The sequence below is a fragment of the Callithrix jacchus genome, chromosome 6 (genome assembly GCF_049354715.1).
Source record: "Callithrix jacchus isolate 240 chromosome 6, calJac240_pri, whole genome shotgun sequence".
NCBI lineage: Eukaryota > Metazoa > Chordata > Mammalia > Primates > Cebidae > Callithrix > Callithrix jacchus.
In genome coordinates, this window is record NC_133507.1 from 2,030,840 (window position 1) to 2,052,617 (window position 21,778).

At 48.8% G+C, this 21,778-nt stretch overlaps 1 protein-coding gene across 1 annotated transcript in view; it reads right to left on the bottom strand.

The window, feature by feature from the left end:
• Nucleotides 1-16,906, bottom strand: part of NIPA1 (NIPA magnesium transporter 1) — a 32,092-nt gene extending 15,186 nt beyond the window's left edge. Inside the window, exons 1-2 of the mRNA XM_002749039.6 lie at nt 16,702-16,906; nt 977-1,024 (exon numbers count right to left, since the gene is read on the bottom strand). Coding sequence (XP_002749085.4) covers nt 977-1,024; nt 16,702-16,870 — 217 coding nt within the window. The 5' untranslated portion in view covers nt 16,871-16,906. The remainder of the gene's footprint in view (nt 1-976; nt 1,025-16,701) is intronic.
• Between the last annotated feature and the right edge of the window lie 4,872 nt (nt 16,907-21,778).

Here is a 21,778-nt window from a genome sequence, read left to right on the forward strand (position 1 = left end):
ACCTCCCAGTCTCAAGCAATGTCCCACCTCAGCCACCAAATCGCTGTGAAAACAGGCGCACACCACTATGCCCAGATAATGTGTTTTTGTTGTTGCACAGACGGGGTTTTGCCGTGTTTCTCAGGCTGGTCTCAAATTTCTGGGCCCAAACAATCCACCTGTTTCAGTCTCCCAAAGTGCTGGGATTATAGGCATGAGCCACCGTGCCCAGCCATACACAGTATTTCTAAATTTCAAAGACAGGTGTCCTTTATAACACATTTAGAGTTCTGAACTCTAATAATTTTATCAGCAGATGACCTGATCTTTGAGTCACAAAACTGTTCTTTGTTAAACCAGCCGCCCTGAGAAAAACAAGGCAGCCTAACATGGAATTTCACCAGACGCCAACAGTCGAACTACACGAGTAAGCAGGAACTGTTTTAATTTCTTTCTTTTATTTTTGAGACGGAGTTTCGCTCTTGTTACCCAGGCTGGAGTGCAATGGCGCGATCTCTGCTCACCACAACCTCCGCCTCCTGGGTTCAGGCAATTCTCCTGCCTCAGCCTCCTGAGTAGCTGGGATTACAGGCACGCGCCACCGTGCCCAGCTAATTTTTTGTATTTTTAGTACAGACGGGGTTTCACCATGTTGACCAGGATGGTCTTGATCTCTTGACCTCGTGATCCACCCGCCTCGGCCTCCCAAAGTGCTGGGATTACAGGCTTGAGCCACCACGCCCGGCGAGCTGTTTTGATTTCTTTGGGCTCAGAACAGATTGGCCTGGACTGAATTCACAGCTAATTATGGGCAGCAGAGGCCTCCACCACTCCCAACTTGTCCTGGGAGGAAGGGGAGCAGGGCGAGTTCTCTGGGAAGGCAGGGGCATCTAAACTAAAGACACGCCAGGCCTGGGAGAGGCCATATGACACCCTCCCACCCTAACGCAGCCACTCCAGCGTGCCCAGAGCAGTGACCATCACACAGGCTACTTACTTGCGATTGTGCCAGCCCACCACACGATGTCTGTTAAATAGGAAGTACCTATAAAAGAATGAGATAAGAAAGAGTCAGGAAAGTGGATTTTTACAAGCTGTGTATGCCAGGAAGCGGTTTACAAGTGAGAAACTTTGATATGAACACTAAAATGGAAAGGAATGAACGTCACACTGTTTATTCACTGTAAAGAGGATCTTTCATCTAAAAATAGCAGCAGAAGAGACCACTGAAACTGGCAAAGTCAAGATATTTTTTGCAACCAACACAGGCTGACCCAAATAAGGAAATGAAATCTTTATACATTTGGGATTATAGGCGTGTGCTGGGATTACAGGTGTGAGCCACTGCCCCTTGCGTCCTAAGCTGTTTTTAGGAGATTTTTTTGTTGCTAACTGCAGATTACAGTAGTAACTAATGCTTTTCCCAAATTTTTTTTTTGAGACAGAGTTTCGCTCTTGTTACCCAGGCTGGAGTGCAATGCGTGATCTCGGCTCACCACAACCTCTGCCTCCTGGGTTCAGGGCAATTCTCCTGCCTCAGCCTCCTGAGTAGCTGGGATTACAGGCACGCGCCACCATGCCCAGATAATTTTTTGTATTTTTAGTAGAGATGGGGTTTCACCGTGTTGACCAGGATGGTCTCGATCTCTTGACCTCGTGATCCACCCGCCTCAGCCTCCCAAAGTGCTGGGATTACAGGCGTTAGCCACCGTGCCCGGTAAATTTTTTTTTTTTTGAAATGGAGTCTCACTCTGTCGGCCGGGTTGGAGTGAGTGGCGCCACCTCGGCTTACCACAACCTCTGCCTCCCGGATCAAACGATTCTCCTGCTTCTGCCTCCCAAGTAGCTGCGATCACACGTGTGCACTACCACTTGTGGCTATTTTTTGTATTTGTAGTAGAGACGGGGTTTTGCTATATTGGCCAGGCCTGGCCTCAAGGGATCCGCCCACCTCGGCCTCCCAAAGTGCTGTGACTACACTGCAAGTCACACCCAGTCATAGTGACAATTCTAATTGCTTTAATTCTCAGTAGTAAAACCATAATTTGGTATAAGACACACAGCCTGCTGGCCTGCTTAATGGAGCAGAAGAGCTACAGGTATCACAAAAAGTACTTACAAAGTGAAATGGGGCTGGGCCTGGTGGCTCATACCTGTAATTCCAGCATTTTGGGAGGCTGAGGTAGAGGATCACTTGTGCCTAGGAGTCTGGGCAACATATCGAGACTCTGTCTCCACAAAAAATTTAAAAATTAGTGGGCGGCAAGCCAGGTGGCTCACGCCTGTAATCCCAGCACTTTGGGAGGCTGAGGTGGGTGGATCACCTAAGGTCAGCTGTTCAAGACCAGCCTGGCCAACATGGTAAAACCCCATCTCTACTAAAAATGCAAAAAGTAGCCGAGCGCAGTGGCAGGTGCCTGTAATCCAGTGTGGGGGACAAGAGCGAGACTTCGTCTCAAAAAAAAAAAAAAATTAGACTTTGTCTCAAAAATAATAATAATATTGTTATTTGATCACTTGGAAATAAAAACTGATTTAGGCAAGAATCATCAATGGATACTAAAACAAGTGAATGAAAGCTTACTGAGAAACAAGATTGCTTCTCAGCCACCTCCATAGGTTTTTCTTATTATTAATTATGAACAGAAAAAGTTATCTTTACAGAAAAGCCTGATGGACATTGGCTGAGCCCAGAGGTCAATGTCAGCAGCACCGTCTCTGCCACCTGCCTGCTGCACTGTCGCCAGGCCCTGAGCCTCTGCTGCCAGTCTCCACTGCAGAAGAGAGCATGGCACTGCTGGGGCTCCTGTCCTGTGTCCCTCTCAGTGCCTCTGATACAATGGGACCCAGGGTATCCTATGAGGCAGAAAGTTTAGCTAGGTTTAAGGATGTCCCGTGGTAGGCACTGCAGAAGAGTCAGCAATGAATACAGAATCAACGTTACATTTCTAAATGTGCTAATCAAAGAGGGTATCCCAAAATGCATGCCGAATAATTAACAGTGAAAGGTCATCGGTTCCAGAACACTGGTGTGAAGTCTGTCAAACAGTTTCCCAACAAGACCACCATAACTAACAAATAAAGTACTTTAAAAAGTGAATTTAGGCCGGGCGCGGTGGCTCAAGCCTGTAATCCCAGCACTTTGGGAGGCCGAGGCGGGTGGATCACGAGGTCAACAGATCGAGACCATCCTGGTCAACATGGTGAAACCCCGTCTCTACTAAAAAAATTACAAAAAATTAGCTGGGCATGGTGGCGCGTGCCTGTAATCCCAGCTACTCAGGAGGCTGAGGCAGGAGAATTGCCTGAACCCAGGGGGCGGAGGTTGCGGTGAGCCAAGATTGCGCCATTGCACTCCAGCCTGGGTAACAAGAGCAAAACTCCGTCTCAAAAAAAAAAAAAAAAAAAAAAAGTGAATTTAAAGTCTGTGGAAATTATCCTAAGGGCATACAGAAAATATCTCCCTTTTCTTTTTCTTTTTTTTTTTTTTTGAGAAGGAGTTTCGTTGTTGTTACCCAGACTGGAGTACAATGGCACAATCTCGCGGCTCACCGCAACCTCTGCCTTCTGGGTTCAAGCAATTCTCCTGCCTCAGCCTCCCGAGTAGCTGGGACTACAGGTGTGCACCACCATGTCCAGCTAATTTTTGTATTTTTAGTAGAGATGGGTTTCACCTCATTGACCAGGATGGTCTCGATCTCTTGACCTCGTGATCCACCTGCTTCGGCCTCCCAAAGTGCTGGGATTACAGGCGTGAGCCACCGCGCCCGGCCAAATATCTCCCCTGTCATTCCTGATTTTAGTAATTTGATTCTTCTTTTTTGCTTGGTCAGTCTAGCTAAAGGTTTGTCAATATCATTGTTCTTTTCAAAGAACCAACTTGTGATTTTGTTTTTATTTTTTTTTTTTTAAGTTTTTTTCTTTGTTTACTTGGCTTGTGTAGAATTTTTTTTTTTTTTTTTTTTTTTGAGGCAGAGTCTCACTCTGTCGCCCAGACTGAAATGCAGTGGCACGATCTCTCAGTTCACTGTAACCTCTACCTCCCAGGTTCAAGCGATTCATGTGCCTCAGCCTCCCAAGTAGCTGAGATTACAGGTGCTCACACAACACCTGAATAATTTTTGTATTTTTAGAAGAGACAGGGTTTCACCATGTTGGCCAGGCTGGTCTTGAACTCCTGACCTCAAGTGATCCACCCACCTCAACCTCCCAAATTGCTGGGATTACAGGCATGAACCACTGGCCCAGCTGTCCTTTTATTATGATGGATGTGGTTTGGTCAGGAGTTTTTGTGAAGTCATGGGATTGCTGCTACAGCAGCTGGACTGTGAGTAACCCTCCTGCCGTGACAGCGGGTCCGAGGATGACAGTGACCAGTGCAATGAGGCCCATAGGCTCTCCCGTCTCACCGCTATGGTTCTCCCATCACAGAGTATATGCTTTGGGCAGTTTCTAAAATGTCAAAAGTCACAAAATGGGGAGGAACCTGGGATACCAGGTACGCAAGAATGGCAAAGTGAACAAAACAGCTTTTCTTCTTTTCCCAAAGGGTCCAGTTCAGTTCCAAGCATTTTAGGCCCCAAAACTTGCACTCTCCAGCAAGAGCTTGGATTCGCTCAAATCGAAAGGTGTTTAGGCCGGGCGCGGTGGCTCAAGCCTGTAATCCCAGCACTTTGGGAGGCCGAGACAGGTGGATCACGAGGTCAAGAGATCGAGACCATCCTGGTCAACATGGTGAAACCCCGTCTCTACTAAAGATATAAAAAATTAGCTGGGCATGGTGGCGTGTGCTTGTAATCCCAGCTACTCGGGAGGCTGAGGCAGGAGAATTGCCTGAACCCAGGGGGCGGAGGTTGCAGTGAGCCGAGATCGCGCCATTGCACTCCAGCCTGGGTAACAAGAGCGAAACTCCATCGCAAAAAAAAAAGGTCTTTAGGTCACCCTCACCTTTTAAGCCAATATTAGGCAAAATTTTTCTGCAGCCACAGACATTAAGCAAGTCGGATTTTTCTCCATCCAGGTACCTGCCCCATACCCTGAGCCACAAACAAAAGTGAAGGTCCTCCCCATGGTCCCTGAGAGCCTCGGTCCAGGAGTGTCCCCTCTGTTCTGCCCTGAAGGAAGTGCATGGGCTGTGTGCCCAGCGTCCTCAGTGAGCTGGCTGCTCCACTTTCCCTCCCCCTCCTTCAGCCAGGAGCTCCTAGGAACCCGCATTCCATGTTAGCCCTTGGCCCCTGTCATACATAGATATTTTTCTATTATATCCTAAAACAACTGGGTTTCTTTTTTCTTTTTTTTTTTGGTTTTAAAGTTTTTATTTTTTACAAGTAAACTGGAGAATCATGCAATGCTGCCAGCGGTGGATGCAATCTGGGGCCACAGGTCTGTACACTCCTTTGCTACTGGTGCTGTAATGGCAGAACCTTTCATCTCACCTTTATGGTTCACTATGACCCCGGCATTATCTTCAAAATAAAGAAACACGCCATCTGTTCTCCGGTATGACTTCCGCTGTGGAATGACCACTGCTGGATGTACTGTTTTTCTGAGCTCTGGTTTGTCTTTCCTTTTTTTTTGAGACGGAGTTTCGCTCTTGTTACCCAGGCTGGAGTGCAATGGCGCAATCTGGGCTCACTGCAACCTCCACCTCCTGGGTTCAGGCAATTCTCCTGCCTCAGCCTCCCGAGTAGCTGGGATTACAGGCACGCACCACCATGCCCAGCTAACTTTTTGTATTTTTAGTAGAGACGGGGTTTCACCATGTTGACCAGGATGGTCTCGATCTCTTGACCTCGTGGATCCACCCGCCTCGGCCTCCCAAAGTGCTGGGATTACAGGCGTGAACCACCGCGCCCGGCCCTGGTTCGCCCTTCTTGACTGTGGCCATCACAATGTCACCGACACCAGCAGCGGGAAGTCTGTTCAGCCGTCCCTTGATCCCCTTCACAGAGATGATATAAAGGTTTTTGGCTCCTGTGTTGTCAGCACAGTTGATCACAGCTCCTACCGGAAGACCGAAGGAAATCCAGAATTTCGCACCAGAGGACCCACCACCTCCTCACTTCGACATCTTGAACGCCGGAAAGAAGGAAAAAGAAGTAGCTTCAAAGGATACTGGGATATCAGCAACTGGGTTTCTTCACAGTTTCACCCTAAGCACTGCTGAACCTAAGCACCGCAGCTCCTAAAGCCCATTAGCCAGCACTCAGCACGTTTCCACACCCAAGCGTGTCCTCTTCGCAGCTGATGGCCGCCTTCTGTTACTCCTCAGGTCCTCTGGCCTCAGCAAGAACAGGAGCTGCAGCTCGGAGGGATGCAGGGGGTGCTCTTTGTCTTGCCGCAGACCGGCCTCCTCCCCGACCCCAGGTGTGGGCTGCAGAGGGCAGGACCCCTAAGTTCCAGGGGGTTTCCTCTCATTGGAAAACTCGGGTGCTGAGAGCTGCACAGCTGTTTGTAACAGCTAAACTACAAGACAAAGAAGTGTTTCTGCACACACAGAAGAGCCTTGTCAGGGTGACAACATCAGGTGACAGTGCTGCTGTCCAACCATGGGCACGTGGCTTTAAGATCTTCCATTCGGTTGTCACAAACATGCCAGAAATGTCCTTAAAATACAGCTTTCTAGCATAATACAGACAGCCATCCAACGTATTTATCTTCTAATTATTCCACAAAAAAACCGCTTCCACTTCTGCGTGCTCCTAACAGCAACAACAGAAGTTGCTGATGAAAGCCAAGGAAGAGGGAGTCACTACTTCTCTAAATTAATGCCCTGACTTCAAAAATGTATAAAAAAGATGTCACAGAGTTTTACAGAGTTCTCTAAAAAGGACTAAAAATAAATAAATGTTCTTTTTTTTTTCTTTTTGAGATGGAGTTTCGCTCTTGTTACCCAGGCTGGAGTGCAATGGTGCAATCTCGGCTCACCGCAACCTCCGCCTCCTGGGTTCAGGCAATTCTCCTGCCTCAGCCTCCTGAGTAGCTGGGATTCCAGGCACGCGCCACCATGCCCAGCTAATTTTCTGTATTTTTAGTAGAGATGGGGTTTCACCATGTTGACCAGGATGGTCTCGATCTCTTGACCTCATGATCCACCCGCCTCGGCCTCCCAAAGTGCTGGGATTACAGGCGTGAGCCACCGCGCCCAGCCCTAATACATATCATTTCCTGCAGCAGCACAGCCAGATGAAGTCATTAACTTCAGTGCATCTACTGTGCACCAACTTACTCATGCATTTGACATTTGAAGCTCTTCTGCACATTGGTTATTAGATACAAATAATTTATTTTTCCTAAGAAATACTTTGGCAATTATGAAAAAAAAAGTTTTATGACATATACTAATTTTAAAATTTACTATAAAACTATATATTTGAGACACTATGGTACTGGCATAAAGACAGAAATACACAAGGAAATGAGTTCAGAGATCGGTCCACACCCATACAGTCCGATCACAGACTGAAGGACCAGTACAATTCATGAGGAGTCTCCTCAACAAACGGTGCTGGACCAACCGGATGATGCAGAAGAAACAATGAAGTGTAATTGATGCCTCAGGCCATCCTGTAAGTCAACATGACTTACAGACCTGAAGGTAAACTCTAAAGCCGAAGGATCCCGCTACAGACCTGAAGGTAAACTCTAAAGCCGAAGGATCCCGCTGTGACCTCAGGGGAGACAAAGATTTCTCAGGCAGAAATCAAAAGCACCCACCACATAGGAAAAAAACAGAAAAATTAGACTTCAAGAAAACCAAACATTCCTGCTCTTCAAAAGGCACTCTTACGAAAATGAAAAGGCAAGCCACAGAGAACATATTTGCAATCAGTATTACCTGACAAAAAGTTGTATCCAGATTAGACATATATACAACACATGTCCGTGTGTGTGTGTGGGGGGGGGGGGGGGGGGTTTTTTTTTTTTTTTTTTTGAGACGTAGTTTCGCTCTTGTCACCCAGGCTGGAGTGCAATGGCGCGATCTCGGCTCACCGCAACCTCTGCCGCCTGGGTTCAGGCAATTCTCCTGCCTCAGCCTCCTGAGTAGCTGTGATTACAGGCCTGCGTCACCATGCCCAGCTCATTTTTTGTATTTTTAGTAGAGACGGGGGTTTCACCATGTTGACCAGGATGGTCTCAATCTCTTGACCTTGTGATCCACCTGCCTCGGCCTCCCAAAGTGCTGGGATACAGGCGTGAGCCACCACGCCCAGCCCCATGTGTGTGTTAATGTGCGTGAGTGTGTACACACAATATGCTACTGTATGTTAATAACGTTTGTCTTTTCATAAACAGGTCTTGTTTCTTCTGAGAAGAGGAGGAGGCCTATTCCATATACATAATGTCATAGCTAAGTGTCTGACTTTGACCTTGGGCTCAAGTCCTGGCTTTGTTACTCAGTAGCTGTGCAGCTACTATATATATATACTACATATCTACACACACACACACACACACACACACACACACACACTCCTACCAGGCAATAATAAGATGGAACCCAGCCAGGCGCAGTGACTCATGCCTGTAATCCCAGCACTTTGGGAGGCCAAGGCAATGGATCATAAGGTCAGGAGTTCAAGACAAGCCTGGCCAATATAGTGAAACCCTGTCCCTACTAAAAATACAAAAATGAGCCAGGCCTGGTGGTGGACACCTGTAGTCCCAGCTCCTCAAGAAGGAGAATCACTTGAACCTGGGAGTCGGAAGTTGCAGTGAGCCGAGATTGTGCCATTGCACTCCAGCCTGGGCAACAGAGCGAGCCTTCATCTCAAAAAAAAAAAAAAAAAAAAGCCTGTAATCCCAGCACTTTGGGAGGCCGGGGCGGGTGGATCACGAGGTCAAGAGATCGAGGCCATCCTGGTCAACATGGTGAAACCCCGTCTCTACTAAAAATACAAAAATTAGCTGGGCATGGTGGCGCGTGCCTGTAATCCCAGCTACTTGGGAGGCTGAGGCAGGAGAATCGCCTGAACCCAGGAGGCGGAGGTTGCGGTGAGCCGAGATCGCGCCATTGCACTCCAGCCTGGGTAACAAGAGCGAATCTCCGTCTCAATTAAAAAAAAAAAAAAAAAAAAGTTCATCAACAGGAGAATGGATATGCAAACTGGAATACTCAAACAACACAACACTAACAGTAGTAATAAGGAACATATTACTGATATTCACATTTTGATGAATCTTCAAACCATGGCCAGCAAAAAAAGGCAGACCTAAGAGAAAACATACTATGTGATTCCATTTATATGAAGTACAGGAACCAGTAAAATTAATTCAATCTATGCAGATTCTATCAGAAGAGCAGGCACCTTGCTACAGGGGATGGGGTGGGAAAGGGCACCAGGGAGCTTCCTAGGGTGGCCAATTTCTTCACTGGGCTGTCAGTTACACAGCATATTCATTTGTCAAAACTCATCAAACTGTACCTTTAAGATCTGTGCAGAAGCCAGGCACAGTGGCTCACACCTGTAATCCTAGCACTTTGGGAGGCCGAGGTGGGCGGATGACGAGGTCAAGAGATGGTGATCATCCTGGCCAACACGGTGAAACCCCGTCTCTACTAAAAATACAAACATTAGCCAGGTGTGGTGGCGCACACCTGTGGTCCCAGCTACTCGAGAGGCTGAGGTGGAAGAATCGCTTGAACCCAGGAGGCGGAGGTTGCAGTGAGCCGAGATTGTGCCATTGCACTCCAGCCTGGTGACAGAGAGACTCCATCTCAAAAAAAAAAAAAAAAAAAAAACCTGTGCAGCTGTTCTATGTAATTGTACCCCAATATTTTTTTAAAAAAAAGTTGATAAGTATCAGTTTTAAATTTCTCGATGATGATGGTTTTACAGGCAGCACACTTACCCCTGCACTCACAGAAATGAGTACAATTAAGATGCACAGCTTTTTATATGTCAATCATCCTCCAATACAGCGATTTAAAATTCTACATTTTGTTCTAATTTAAAAAGTTTAATTTCTGGGTTAGCCCACACAATGTTGACCCTAAAACAACTCACTACCGTAATGAAGCTTCTGGCAGTTTCTCTGGGAAATGTCATTCCCTGTTTCAAATGGAAAATAAGAGTGAAGCCCATATTAACACATCCTTCTTCCTCTCCCTCTTCCCTCCAAGGAAGCTCAGTGCAGTATCTGTATTCTATTTCTTAGTTTAATCTATCAAATGTTTACTGGGAATCATCAGCGTACACAGTCCTCAGTGAATACAAAGACATAAAAAGTCACAAGACGTGGTGTCTGGCCCTACAGAGCACCCTCTTCCTCTCTGCCTTAACTAGAGGCACTTTCTCTCCTCCTTTCCCCCACCACAGGGATCAAGGCTGCCCCCATGCACCCTGAGGGCTAAGAAGGCAAGCTGGCAGACTCCTTGATAGATCGAGGGGAGATGTCAGGTATATTACGGCTGTACCAGTGTGCGCTGCTGTCGTGAACAGAAACATCTAGGACGATGAGCTCTCAGTCATGTGTCCTGGGAAGGAACTGGTAATGTTCATTCCCTGCAAAAGTGGAATGGTAACATTCATGCAGTCCAGAGTAGGTTTTCAAATATTTAACCGGGTACAAGCTCAAGACAAACCGAGCACAACCACAGGACATAAGCGGGCACATATGGGTTGGGCTCAGTGCATGCTGCCTCTTTTTTTTTGAGTCAGAGTTTCACTCTTGTTGCCCAGGCTGGAGTGCAGTGGCACAATCTCAGCTCAGTGCAATCTCTACCTCCCAGGTCCAAGTGATTCTCCTGCCTTAGCCTCCCCAGTAGCTGGGATTACAGGCATGTGCCATCACACCCAGCTAATTTAGTATTTTTAATAGAAGTGGGGTTTCACCGTGTTGGTCAGGTTGGTCTCAAACTCCTGACGTCAGGTGACCCACCCGCCTCAGCCTCCCAAAGTGCTGGAATTACAGGCGTGAGCCACCATGACTGGCCCACTATTTTTTAAATTACATGATTAAAAGCTGCATTGCCCAACATGTAGGTCTGAACTGCATCCTGGTTCTAAAAGATGAACTGGGAAAAACTTGTAAGACAATCACAGAAATTTAAACACTAACCACACATATGAGAACATTAAAAAAAAATTATTCTTTTTTTTTTTGAGATGGAGTTTCGGTCTTGTTACCCAGACTGGAGTGCAATGGCGCATCTCGGCTCACCGCAACCTCCGCCTTCTGGGTTCAATTCTCCTGCCTCAGCCTCCTGAGTAGCTGGGATTACAGGCACGCACCACCATGCCCAGCTAATTTTTGTATTTTTAGTAGAGACGTGGTTTCACCATGTTGACCAGGATGGTCTCGATCTCTTGACCTCGTGATCCACCCGCCTCGGCCTCCCAAAGTGCTGGGATTACAGGCTTGAGCCACTGCGCCTGACCAAAAAAATTATTCTTAATTTTTAGGACCAATAAAGGTATTATGATCATATTTAACAAAGAAATACTCACTGAAACATGCAGATGAAATGGTAATTTGCTAGGGATCTATTTCAAAAAGAAAAATCCCACAGCAGTGTGGGTGGGTGGGTACCAGGTAGAGATAAAGCAAAACTGGGCCGGGAACAATGACTTGCTGTTGCGGTCGTTGTGGAAGATTCAGGGGGACATGTGCAGGTTTGTTCTTTGGGGATACTGTACAATGCTGGGGTCTGGGCTTCTAGTGAACTCTTCACCCAAATAGTGGACATAGTACCCAACAGGTGATTTTTCAACCCTCTCTCCATTCTTCTACCCTCCCCTCTAGTAGTCCCCAGTGTTTATTACATTCTTTTTTTTTTTTTTTGAGACGGAGTTTCAGTCTTGTTACGCAGGCTGGAGTGCAATGGCTCGATCTCAGCTCACCGCAACCTCCGCCTCCTGGGTTCAGGCAATTCTCCTGCCTCAGCCTCCTGAGTAGCTGGGACTACAGGCGTGCACCACCGCGCCCAGCTAATTTTTGTATTTTTAGTAGAGACGGGGTTTCACTATATTGACCAGGGTGGTCTCGATCTCTTGACCTCGTGATCCACCCGCCTCGGCCTCCCAAAGTGCTGGGATTACAGGCGTGAGCCACCATGCCCAGCCCTTCATTTTTTTTTTGAGACAGAGTTTTTGCTCTTGTTGCCCAGGCTGGAGTGTGATTGCTATGGTGCAATCACAGCTCACTGCAACCTCCACCTCCCGAGTTCAAGCAATTCTCCTGCCTCAGCCTCCCGACTAGCTGGGATTACAGTCACCTGCCACCACATCTGGCTAATTTCTGTATTTTCACTATGTTGGCCAGGCTGGTCTCAAACTCCTGACCTCAGGTGATCCTCCCACCTTAGCCTCCCCAAAGCTCTGGGATAACAGGTGTGAGCCACCACGCCTGGCCCCACCCAATTCTTAAAGCGTTTAGCAAATTCTAAAATACACAACTTTCCTGAGACTGTTGCCTGGAAGCCTGTCCCAGGGAAGCCATGAGAACCCTTCAATGGCAGCCCTCTTGTGCAGCCTAAATTGGGCCCACCCTCACCCACCCAGGCACACCTAGCCTCTGTGGCACCTCCTGGGTGAAGGCACTGCTATTCTAATGTTGCCAGGGGCTTTCCACAAATGTCTTCACACCTGTGAGTGTCTCTCTTCCAAAGCCCTGCTTCAAAGAGGCTCTGACACCGAACACGACCCACCTGCCTCCCTGCCCACTTCCCACAGCATGTCATCCAAAGGCATGGCAAAGAAGCCAGGTGGTCCCATCCGAGCCTGTGCTGTAGAGCACACTCCCTGGCCTACCAGGAGCTGTACTGTGTGAATCTGGCTGATTCTCTGGGAAGTTCTTTTAAAAATAAAAGAGGAAGCCGTGCCTCAAACCCCCCAGTAGAAGGACCGTGACCAAAGTTTGGCTCCCCTGAAGATCAGACTCAAATCTCAGATCTAGAAATGCTACCACCTGGAAATTCATGTAGAGTTTAAACTTTCATTGTTTAGCTCCCACTTACAAGTGAGAACATGAGGTTTTTGACTTTCAGACATACAGAGGAGAATAAAAGACACTGGAAACGCCAAATGAACAGGAACGAAAGGAAGTAAAGTACACTTGGAAGAGGGCTGAGTCGGCAACTTGAGTGATCAAGTACATTAACTTCATACTTCCCCAACGACCACCAGTGCAACGGATTCAGGCTAGCTGGGTTAGTCTGAGGGGAAGCGTGGGAGGGACGAAATGTTATATTCAGGTGACATTACACCAAAGGCCGAGACTTCACCACTGTGCAATATATCCACATAACACAACTACATTTGTACCCTTAAATCCACCAAAAAAAATTTTTGAAAAATTTTAAAGCTTAAAATTTCAGTAAGACACAACTTTTTCCAGCATAAGAAACCATCATTGGGCCGGGTGCGGTGGTTCACACCTATAATCCCAGCACTTTGGAAGGCCGAGGCAGGTGGATCACGAGGTCAAGAGATCGAGACCATCCTGGTCAACAAGGTAAAACCCCGTCTCTACTAAAAATACAAAAATTAGCTGGGCATGGTCGCGCGCGCCTGTAGTCCCAGCTACTGGGGAGGCTGAGGCAGAAGAATTGCTTGAACCCAGGAGGCGGAGGTTGCGGTGAGCTGGGATCGTGCCATTGCACTCCAGTCCAGGTAACAACAGCTAGACTCCGTCTCAAAAAAAAAAAAAAAAAAAGAAAAGAAAAAAACAGAAACCATCATCTAGGTCTCCCTTAAAACAAGAACTTCACTCTGTGATTCTTGTGTGTCTCCCCTGTCCTCTCTCATCCTCTGTTTCTGTCATTTCAAACTAGTCAATTTTGCTGCCTGTAACAGATGTAGAAAAGGATTTTACGGCGAGCAGATTTTAAAACTGCTGTATTCTCAACACCTACACAATGCCTGGTACATTTTAAGAGCTTCACCAGTGTCTGTTCAACAATTCAAAGCAGACATTGAAACAAGATTACGTCTATCTTCCACCACCATGAGTAACCCAGCTAGCCTGAATCAGTGGCACCGGGTGGTTGCTGGGGAAGCATGTAATTAATGACGGCACTTGGTAGGTCAAGTTGCCTGCTCAGCCCTCTTCCAAGTGTACTTTACTTCCTTTCGTTCCTATTCTAAAGCTTTTTAATAAACTTTTGGCTGGGCACAGTGGCTCACGCCTATAATCCCACCACTTTGGTAGGCCAAGGTGGGCAGATCACCTGAGGTCAGGAGTTCAAGACCAGCCTGGCCAACATAGTGAAACCATATCTCTACTAGAATACAAAAATTAGCTGGACGTGGTAGTGTGTGCCTATAATCCCAACTACTTGGGAGGCTGAGGCAGGAGAACTGCTTGAGCCTGGAAGGAGGAGGCTGCAGTGAGCCAAGATTGTGCCACTGCACTCCTGGGCGACAGAGCCAGACTCTGTCTCCAAAAAAAAAAAAAAAATTCACTCCTGCTCTAAAATTTGCCTAGGTCTCTCCTTCCACCTTATGCCCCTCAGTGAAATTCTTCCTTCTGAGGAATAGAGAATTGAGGTTGCTGCAGTCCTGTATGGATTTGCCACCTACCGGGAGAATCACCAATACTTTGGTGCCTCGAAGGACTTGAGCCTGTTCCCTAGTGTAAGACACTTCCATACCCTGCCTTCCTTAGCTGGAGGCATTCAACTCCCCCATACGTGTTTTCTTCTCCTTTTCTCTCCTACTTACTAACCAAATCCCAGAACAATGCCTCTCAGCCATAAGTGACTGTGCCCCACCGGCTGCTCTCTCAGCATACCCTGACAGGTGGCTCACAGGGATGGCAAGGACCTCAGGTCCGCACCAGGTAGAACTGAGGCACTAATGGCCTCCTGGACAGGAGGCTCTCGAGAGTGGTGGATATAAGCCTAACACCGTGCAACATCTGGGGCTTAAAAATAATAATAATAATAATAAAGGTCGGGGGCCGGGCGCGGTGGCTCACGCCTGTAATCCCAGCACTTTGGGAGGCCGAGGCAGGTGGATCACCTGAGGTCAGGGTTTCAAGACCAGCCTGGCCAATGTGGTGAAACCCATCTCTACCAAAAATACAAAAATTAGCTGGGCGTGGTGGTGGATGCCTGTAATCCCAGCTACTCGGGAGGCTGAGGCAGAAGAATCGCTTGAACCTGGGAGGCGGAGGTTGCAGAGAGCTGAGATCACGCCACTGCACTCCAGCCTGGGTGACAGACTAAGACTCTGTCTCAAAAAAAAAATTAAAATTAATAAATAAAAGCACAGTATGTAGGTATAAGAAACAGCATCTATCATGTTTGTTTAAAAGGCTGATCTGTTTCTTATTTACCAATTCCATTGAACCGCGTGAGCTGGGATGAAATACAAACACAGTTTTACTCAACTTTTTAGAAAACTTAACGAAAGCCTATGTTCAGATTTCCTTGGTTTTCCCATAAAGTCTTACATTTGGTGTTCATGTGTCCTTGGGCTCCTTCTGGTGTGATGGGCTTCAAGATACCATGACCTTCAGAGAGGACTGGTCAGGTGTATCACAAGATGTTCTTCTACTCCAGTTTGTGTCCTTTCCTCATGCTCATGCTAGGGCCGTGGACTGGGGAGGTGAGGTGCCTTCTCTGGCTGTCCCATCCATAAGGCCACGCGGGTGGACCATCTCACCACCCAGTCTTGAGGCCTGGCACGCGGACAGGTGCTCCCTGAAGCGTGGCTGTGGTGTGTGTATGCCCTAGGCACAGACACATCTACGTCCGTGGGAAATCATGCTTTGCTTTATTTAATTCCATTAAATTAAAATTTGTGGGAAGACTGCTTTCACTTCAAAGCTGAATTCCTTAAACTGTCCATGATTTTATATTTTCATTTGAGCCTGTCGGGCCCTTTATCTCATGTCTGCAGGCAGGCCTGGCTCGCTCAGGGAAAGTTTCACCTGCGTTCCGGAATGTCAACTATGAAATGAGTTTACTTTTTTTGACAACCCGTGACCCGGCGGCCACAGCCTTCCCAGGGAGCTCTTGATACCCTTCGTCTGAGAATGCGGCCAAGAACCACAGACTCTCTCCGTCTCTCTGAAAACCGACTGGTTCACAGACGGCCACATCCTGCGTCGGCGAAAGCGTCCCGTCCCGAACCTCCCAGCACAGATGCCCCGGCAGAGAGCTCGGCCCCCAGAGCACCTACGGGGCTGCGGCCCGGGCATGGCGCTGGGTCGGCTCGCGCGTTGTCACACTGACGGTCGCTGGAGTCACCTGGTGCAGGCGTAACTGCAGCGGGCTCCGTCCAGCACCCAGGCGGGAACGCAGCGCCCTGAGGCCCGCGGGGTCCTCCTACTGCACCCGCGTGGCGCCAGCGGGCGCGGAAACCCCAGGTCTCGCTCTCCCGAGCGCACCCCAGGAGCGGGCCGCGCGCCGGGCTCCAGCACCCCAGGAACGCGTCCTCTGGAGACGCCCGACCCGGGCTGCGGGCCCCAGCGAGGGTGACCAGGCGTCGGGGGCGAGGCCGGGGCCGGGGCGAGGGAGAAAGTCGGCCGGGAAGGGCGCACGGCGCAGGCCGCTCCAGCCGCCCGGAACGGAGAAGAGCCGGACGCTCAGGACGCACCTGTGATGCCAGGGCCGCTCCGGGGGCCCCAGCGCCAGGACCCCCGGGGAGCACCCGCCCGCGCAGCCCGCGCCCCAGCCGGGTCCCGGCCCCGACCCGCCACAGCCCAGACCCGCCCCGGGCCCGGCCCCGGCGCCCCCAGCGGCGCCCGCCTCCCCCACACGCCCGCCCGCCCTACCTCGCCGCTTGGCGCGCACGATGCCCTTCTTCTGCAGCACGAACGTGGACCCGTTCACCAGGCTCGACACCACGGCCACGCCCAGGCCGAGCGACACGGCGGCGGGGCTCGGGCTGCGCGCCCCCTCCCCGGCCGCCGCCGCCGCCGCCGCCGCAGCTGCAGTCCCCATTCCGCCCGCGCGCGCCCGCCCGCCCTCCGCGCCTGCGCCTGCGCGCCGCGCCCCGCGGGGGAGGGGGACAGGGAGGTGCGCGGGGGGGAGGGGGACCGGGAGGCGCGCGGGGGGGGCGGGGACCGGGAGGCGAGCCGGGGAGGGGGGTAGGGGGACCGGGAGACGCGCGCGGGGGAGGGGACGGGGGCGGCGGCCGGAGTCAGGGGAGGCGCTGGGTGGGGCGGGGCTCCCGGGTTCCCAGATTTCGCCCATGGAACTGCGGGACGCCGGGGTAAGTTTCCAGCGCCGAGTAGCGCGCGGCTTTCTGAGTGATGTCCCCAGGGCCGGGTCCCCCGCAGAGCCCTCAGCCGAGGCCGGCCCAGCCCCCGGAGCGCGTAGGGGACCCCGCCACCTTCCTCTCAGCCCTGCCCGCAAGACTCCGCCACCTCCACGCCAGGCGCTGGGCTCCTGCTGGTACCGTCTAATTCCCTCATTTTAATAAACTATATCAAAATTACAGAAAGCTTGAAAAACAGGAAAAAATGTTTTAAAGGGACTCAGTTTCACAGTTCTCACCTAATTATGACGACTTTAGGTGTTTTCCCATATGTGTACATACTTTTACATGTTTCCAATTACAATATTCGAAATTGCCTTTTTTATTCAATATTATATCACGAATAGTTTCTGTATCGCTACATAATTATGATTATTCTAATGACAGTATAATAATTTGTGTGACCATTCAACCATTGCTGGGTGTTAGGTTGCTACCAGGTTTTCTTTACTATAAATGATGCCACAGGCCTGCCTCGGTGGCTCACACCTGTAATCCCAGCACTTTGGTGGCAGAGTCTGGTGGATCGCTTGAGCTCAGTTCAGGACCAGCCTGGGCAACATAGCCAGAGTCTCTCTTTAAAAAAAAATTTTTTTTAATTAGCTCGGCGTTATGGTGCGTGCCTAGCCCAGCTACTCTGGAGGCAGAGGTGGTAGACTGGCTTGAGGTGGAGGTTGCGGTGAGCCATCTTTGCACCCCTGCACTGCAGCCTTGGCGACAGAGCAACTGTCTCACAAACAAACGAAAAGTTTAAACTTTTTTGCAGCTTTGCGTACTGCATTATTATTTTGTGAAGCAACATAAAATAACAATATTTCCGCTTGAAAACTTTTACACTGAATGAATAGCCAACGCTGCTTATTTTTATTGTGGTAACATGTATAGCAGATGCCATTTTACCACTTTCAAATGGATGATTCACTGGCATCACTTACACTTACGCAGTGTTGTGAAACCATCACCACTGTCTGCTTCCAAAACTCTCCATTACCCCAAACAGAAACTCTGTTGCCACTAAGCAGTCATCCCGTCACTTCCTCCCCTCAGACCCTCATAACTCTAAACGGCTTTGTATCTGGATGAAATTGTCTATTCTAGGTATGGAATACAAGTGGCGTCACGCTGTATTGTCCTTCATGGCTGGCTTATTTCGCTTGGCATAATGGTTTCAAAGTTCATCTATACCATGTGCCAGAGCTTCATTCTCCCAACTGTCTGGGTGCTCTTCCGTTGTGCGTACATGTATACAACCTTTTGTTCGTCTATTCACCTGCCCACAGACTTGGGTTCCACCTGTTGGCGGTTGTGAAGAATGCTGCACTCAACACTGACGTAACCCTATCTGTATGAGTCCCCAATGTAGATTCTTTTTAGACATACCTAGCAGTGGAATTGCTGAGTCATAGTAATTCTATGCTTGACTTTTGAGAAACTGCCAAACTGTTCCACCGCAGTGGCATCATTCTACATTCCCACCAGCAATGTTTGGGCTCCACGCTTTCCACATTCTCACCAACACTTGTTATTTTCTGGATGTCTTTTTTCTTTTCTTTGTTGTTGTTGTTGTTTTGTTTTGTTTTGTTGCCATCCTAGTCGGTGAAGTGGTTGATTATTCTTTTTAAATGTACTTCTTCCAGCCAGGATGTATTTAAAAAAAAAAAAAGATTAAAAAAAAATGTACATCTGAAGTCCAGGCACAGTGGCTCATGTCAGTAATTCCAGCACTTTGGGAGGCCAAGGCGGCTGGTGACCTTGAGGCCAGGAGTTCAAGACCACCCTGGCCAAAATGGTGAAACCCTCCTCTCCTTTTTTTTTTTTTTGAGACAGAGTTTCGTTCTTGTTACCCAGGCTGGAATGCAATGGCGCGATCTCGGCTCACCGCAACCTCCGCCTCCTGGGTTCAGGCAATTCTCCTGCCTCAGCCTCCTGAGCAGCTGGGATTACGGGCACGCGCCACCATGCCCAGCTAATTTTTTGTATTTTTAGTAGAGATGGGGTTTCACCATGTTGACCAGGATGGTCTCGATCTCTTGATCTCGTGATCCACCCACCTTGGCCTCCCAAAGTGCTGGGATTACAGGCTTGAGCCACCACGCCCGGCCTCGAAACCCTCCTCTCTATTAAAATATGAAAAAATAGCCAGTGTGGTCCCACTCAGGAGGCGGAGGCACAAGAATTGCTTGAGCCAGGGAGGCAGAAGTTGTAATGAGCTGAGATCCCACCACTGCACTCCAGGCTGGGTGATAGAGCAAGACCCTGTCTCTGTCTGTCTCTCTCTCTCTCTCTCTGTGTATATATATATATATGTATATACTTCTGCAAATCCATGGTTTTTCTTGAAATAAGTAAAAACTTCTTTCATAAACCTCAGAGAAGCAAGCAAGTGAAAGCAGCAGCAACAGCAGTGCCAACATAATACAATTATTCACTTAACTAATACTGCCAGGCCAGGCGCTGTGGCTCACGCCTGTAATCCCAGCACTTCCGGAGGCCAAGGTGGGCGGATCACAAGGTCAACAGATCAAGACCATCCTGGTCAACATGGCGAAACCCAGTCTCTACTAAAAATACAAAAATTAGCCGGGTGTGGTCCCACGCACCTGTGGTCCCAGTTACTCCGGAGGCTGAGGCGGAAGAATTGCTTGAACCCAGGAGGCAGAGGTTGCAGTGAGCCAAGATTGTGCCACTGCACTCCAGCCTGGTGACAGAGAAAGACTACCTCTCAAAAAAAAAAAAAAAAAAAACACCTAATATTGCCGGTATTTTTTCTTTTGAAACGGAATCTCACTGTATCATCCATGCTGGAGTGCACTGGCATGACCTCCACTCACAGCAGCCTCTACCTCACAGGTTCAAGCAATTCTCCTGCCTCAGCCTCCCTAGTAGCAGGGACTACAGGTGCACACTACTACACCTGGCTAATTTGTTTTGTTTTGAGATGCAGTTTCGCTGTTGTTACCCAGGCTGGAGTGCAATGGCGCGATCTCGGCTCACCGCAACCTCCGCCTCCTGGGTTCAGGCAATTCTCCTGCCTCAGCCTCCTGAGTAGCTGGGATTACAGGCACGTGCCACCATGCCCAACTAATTTTCTGTGTTTTTAGTAGAGACCGGGTTTCACCATGCTGACCAGGATGGTCTCGATCTCTTGACCTCATGATCCACCTGCCTCGGCCTCCCAAAATGCTGGGATTACAGGCTTGAGTCCCCGCGCCTGGTCATTTTTTTGTATTTTTAATAGAGATGGGGTTTTGCCATGTTGGGCAGGCTGCTCTTGAACTCCTGACCTCAGGTGATCCTCCTGCCTCAGCGTCCCAAAGTGCTAGGATTACAGGAATGAGCCACTGTGCCCGGCGCCCTAGTGCCAGTATTTTTTAAAAAAATAATGATTTCAGTACTTTTGGCAAAAAGATGCATGCTCTTTTTTTTTTTTTGAGACAGAATCTCACTCTGTTGCCCAGGTTGGAGTGCAGTGGCCTGATCTTGGCTCACTGCAACCTCTGCCTCCAAGGTTCAAGCAATTCTCCTGCCTCAGCCTCCCAAGTAGCTGGGACTACAGGCATATGCCACGACACCTGGCTAATTTTTATATTTTTGGTAGAGACGGGTTTTCACTATATTAGCCAGGCTGGTCTTGAACTCCTAGCTTTGTGATCCCCATGCCTCGGCCTCCCAAAGTGCTCGGATTACAGGCATGAGCCACCACGCCTGGCCGCATGCTCATTTTTCAAAATAAATAAATGCAGTAAATACCGAAGAATAAAAACCAGCCCAGGCCGGGCGCGGTGGCTCACGCCTATAATCCCAGCACTTTGGGAGGCTGAGGCGGGTGGATCATGAGGTCAAGAGATCGAGACCATCCTGGTCAACATGGTGAAACCCCGTCTCTACTAAAAATACAAAAATTAGCTGGGCATGGTGGCACGTGCCTGTAATCCCAGCTACTCAGGAGGCTGAGGCAGGAGAATTGCCTGAACCCGGGAGGCGGAGGTTGTGGTGAGCCGAGATCGCGCCATTGCATTCCAGCCTGGGTAACAAGAGCGAAACTCTGTCTCAAAAAAAAAAAAACCAGCCCAAATCCCATGACCCCAAAGTAACTATTATTACCATTAAGAATTTTACTCTAGGCTGAGTGCAGTGGCTCACGCCTGTAATCCCAGCACTTTGGGAGCCTGAGATGGGTGAATCACCTGAGGTCAGGAGTTTGAGACCAGCCTGGCCAACATGGTGACACCCCATCTCTATATTAAAAAAAAAAAATTTTACTCTGGACATTTTTCCATGGGAGTACATAGGTTAAATGACCGACATATTTTATCTGCTGGGGAAACACATGCAGCATTTTAATTAAAAACATAAAACTATATTTTGCTTGAATTTAACAAGAAAAACAAATGAAACTAAAGTAATGACTAAATGATAAACATTATTTTGCCATGAGATATTGCTTCCTAAAAGATACACCTAAAATCAAAGTTAATAGGCTCCATACCGTGGCTCATGCCCCAGTAATTTGGGAGAGTGAAGCCAGCAGATCACTTGGGCCCAGGAGTTTGAGACCAGCCTGGGCAATGTGGTGAAACCCCATCTCTGTA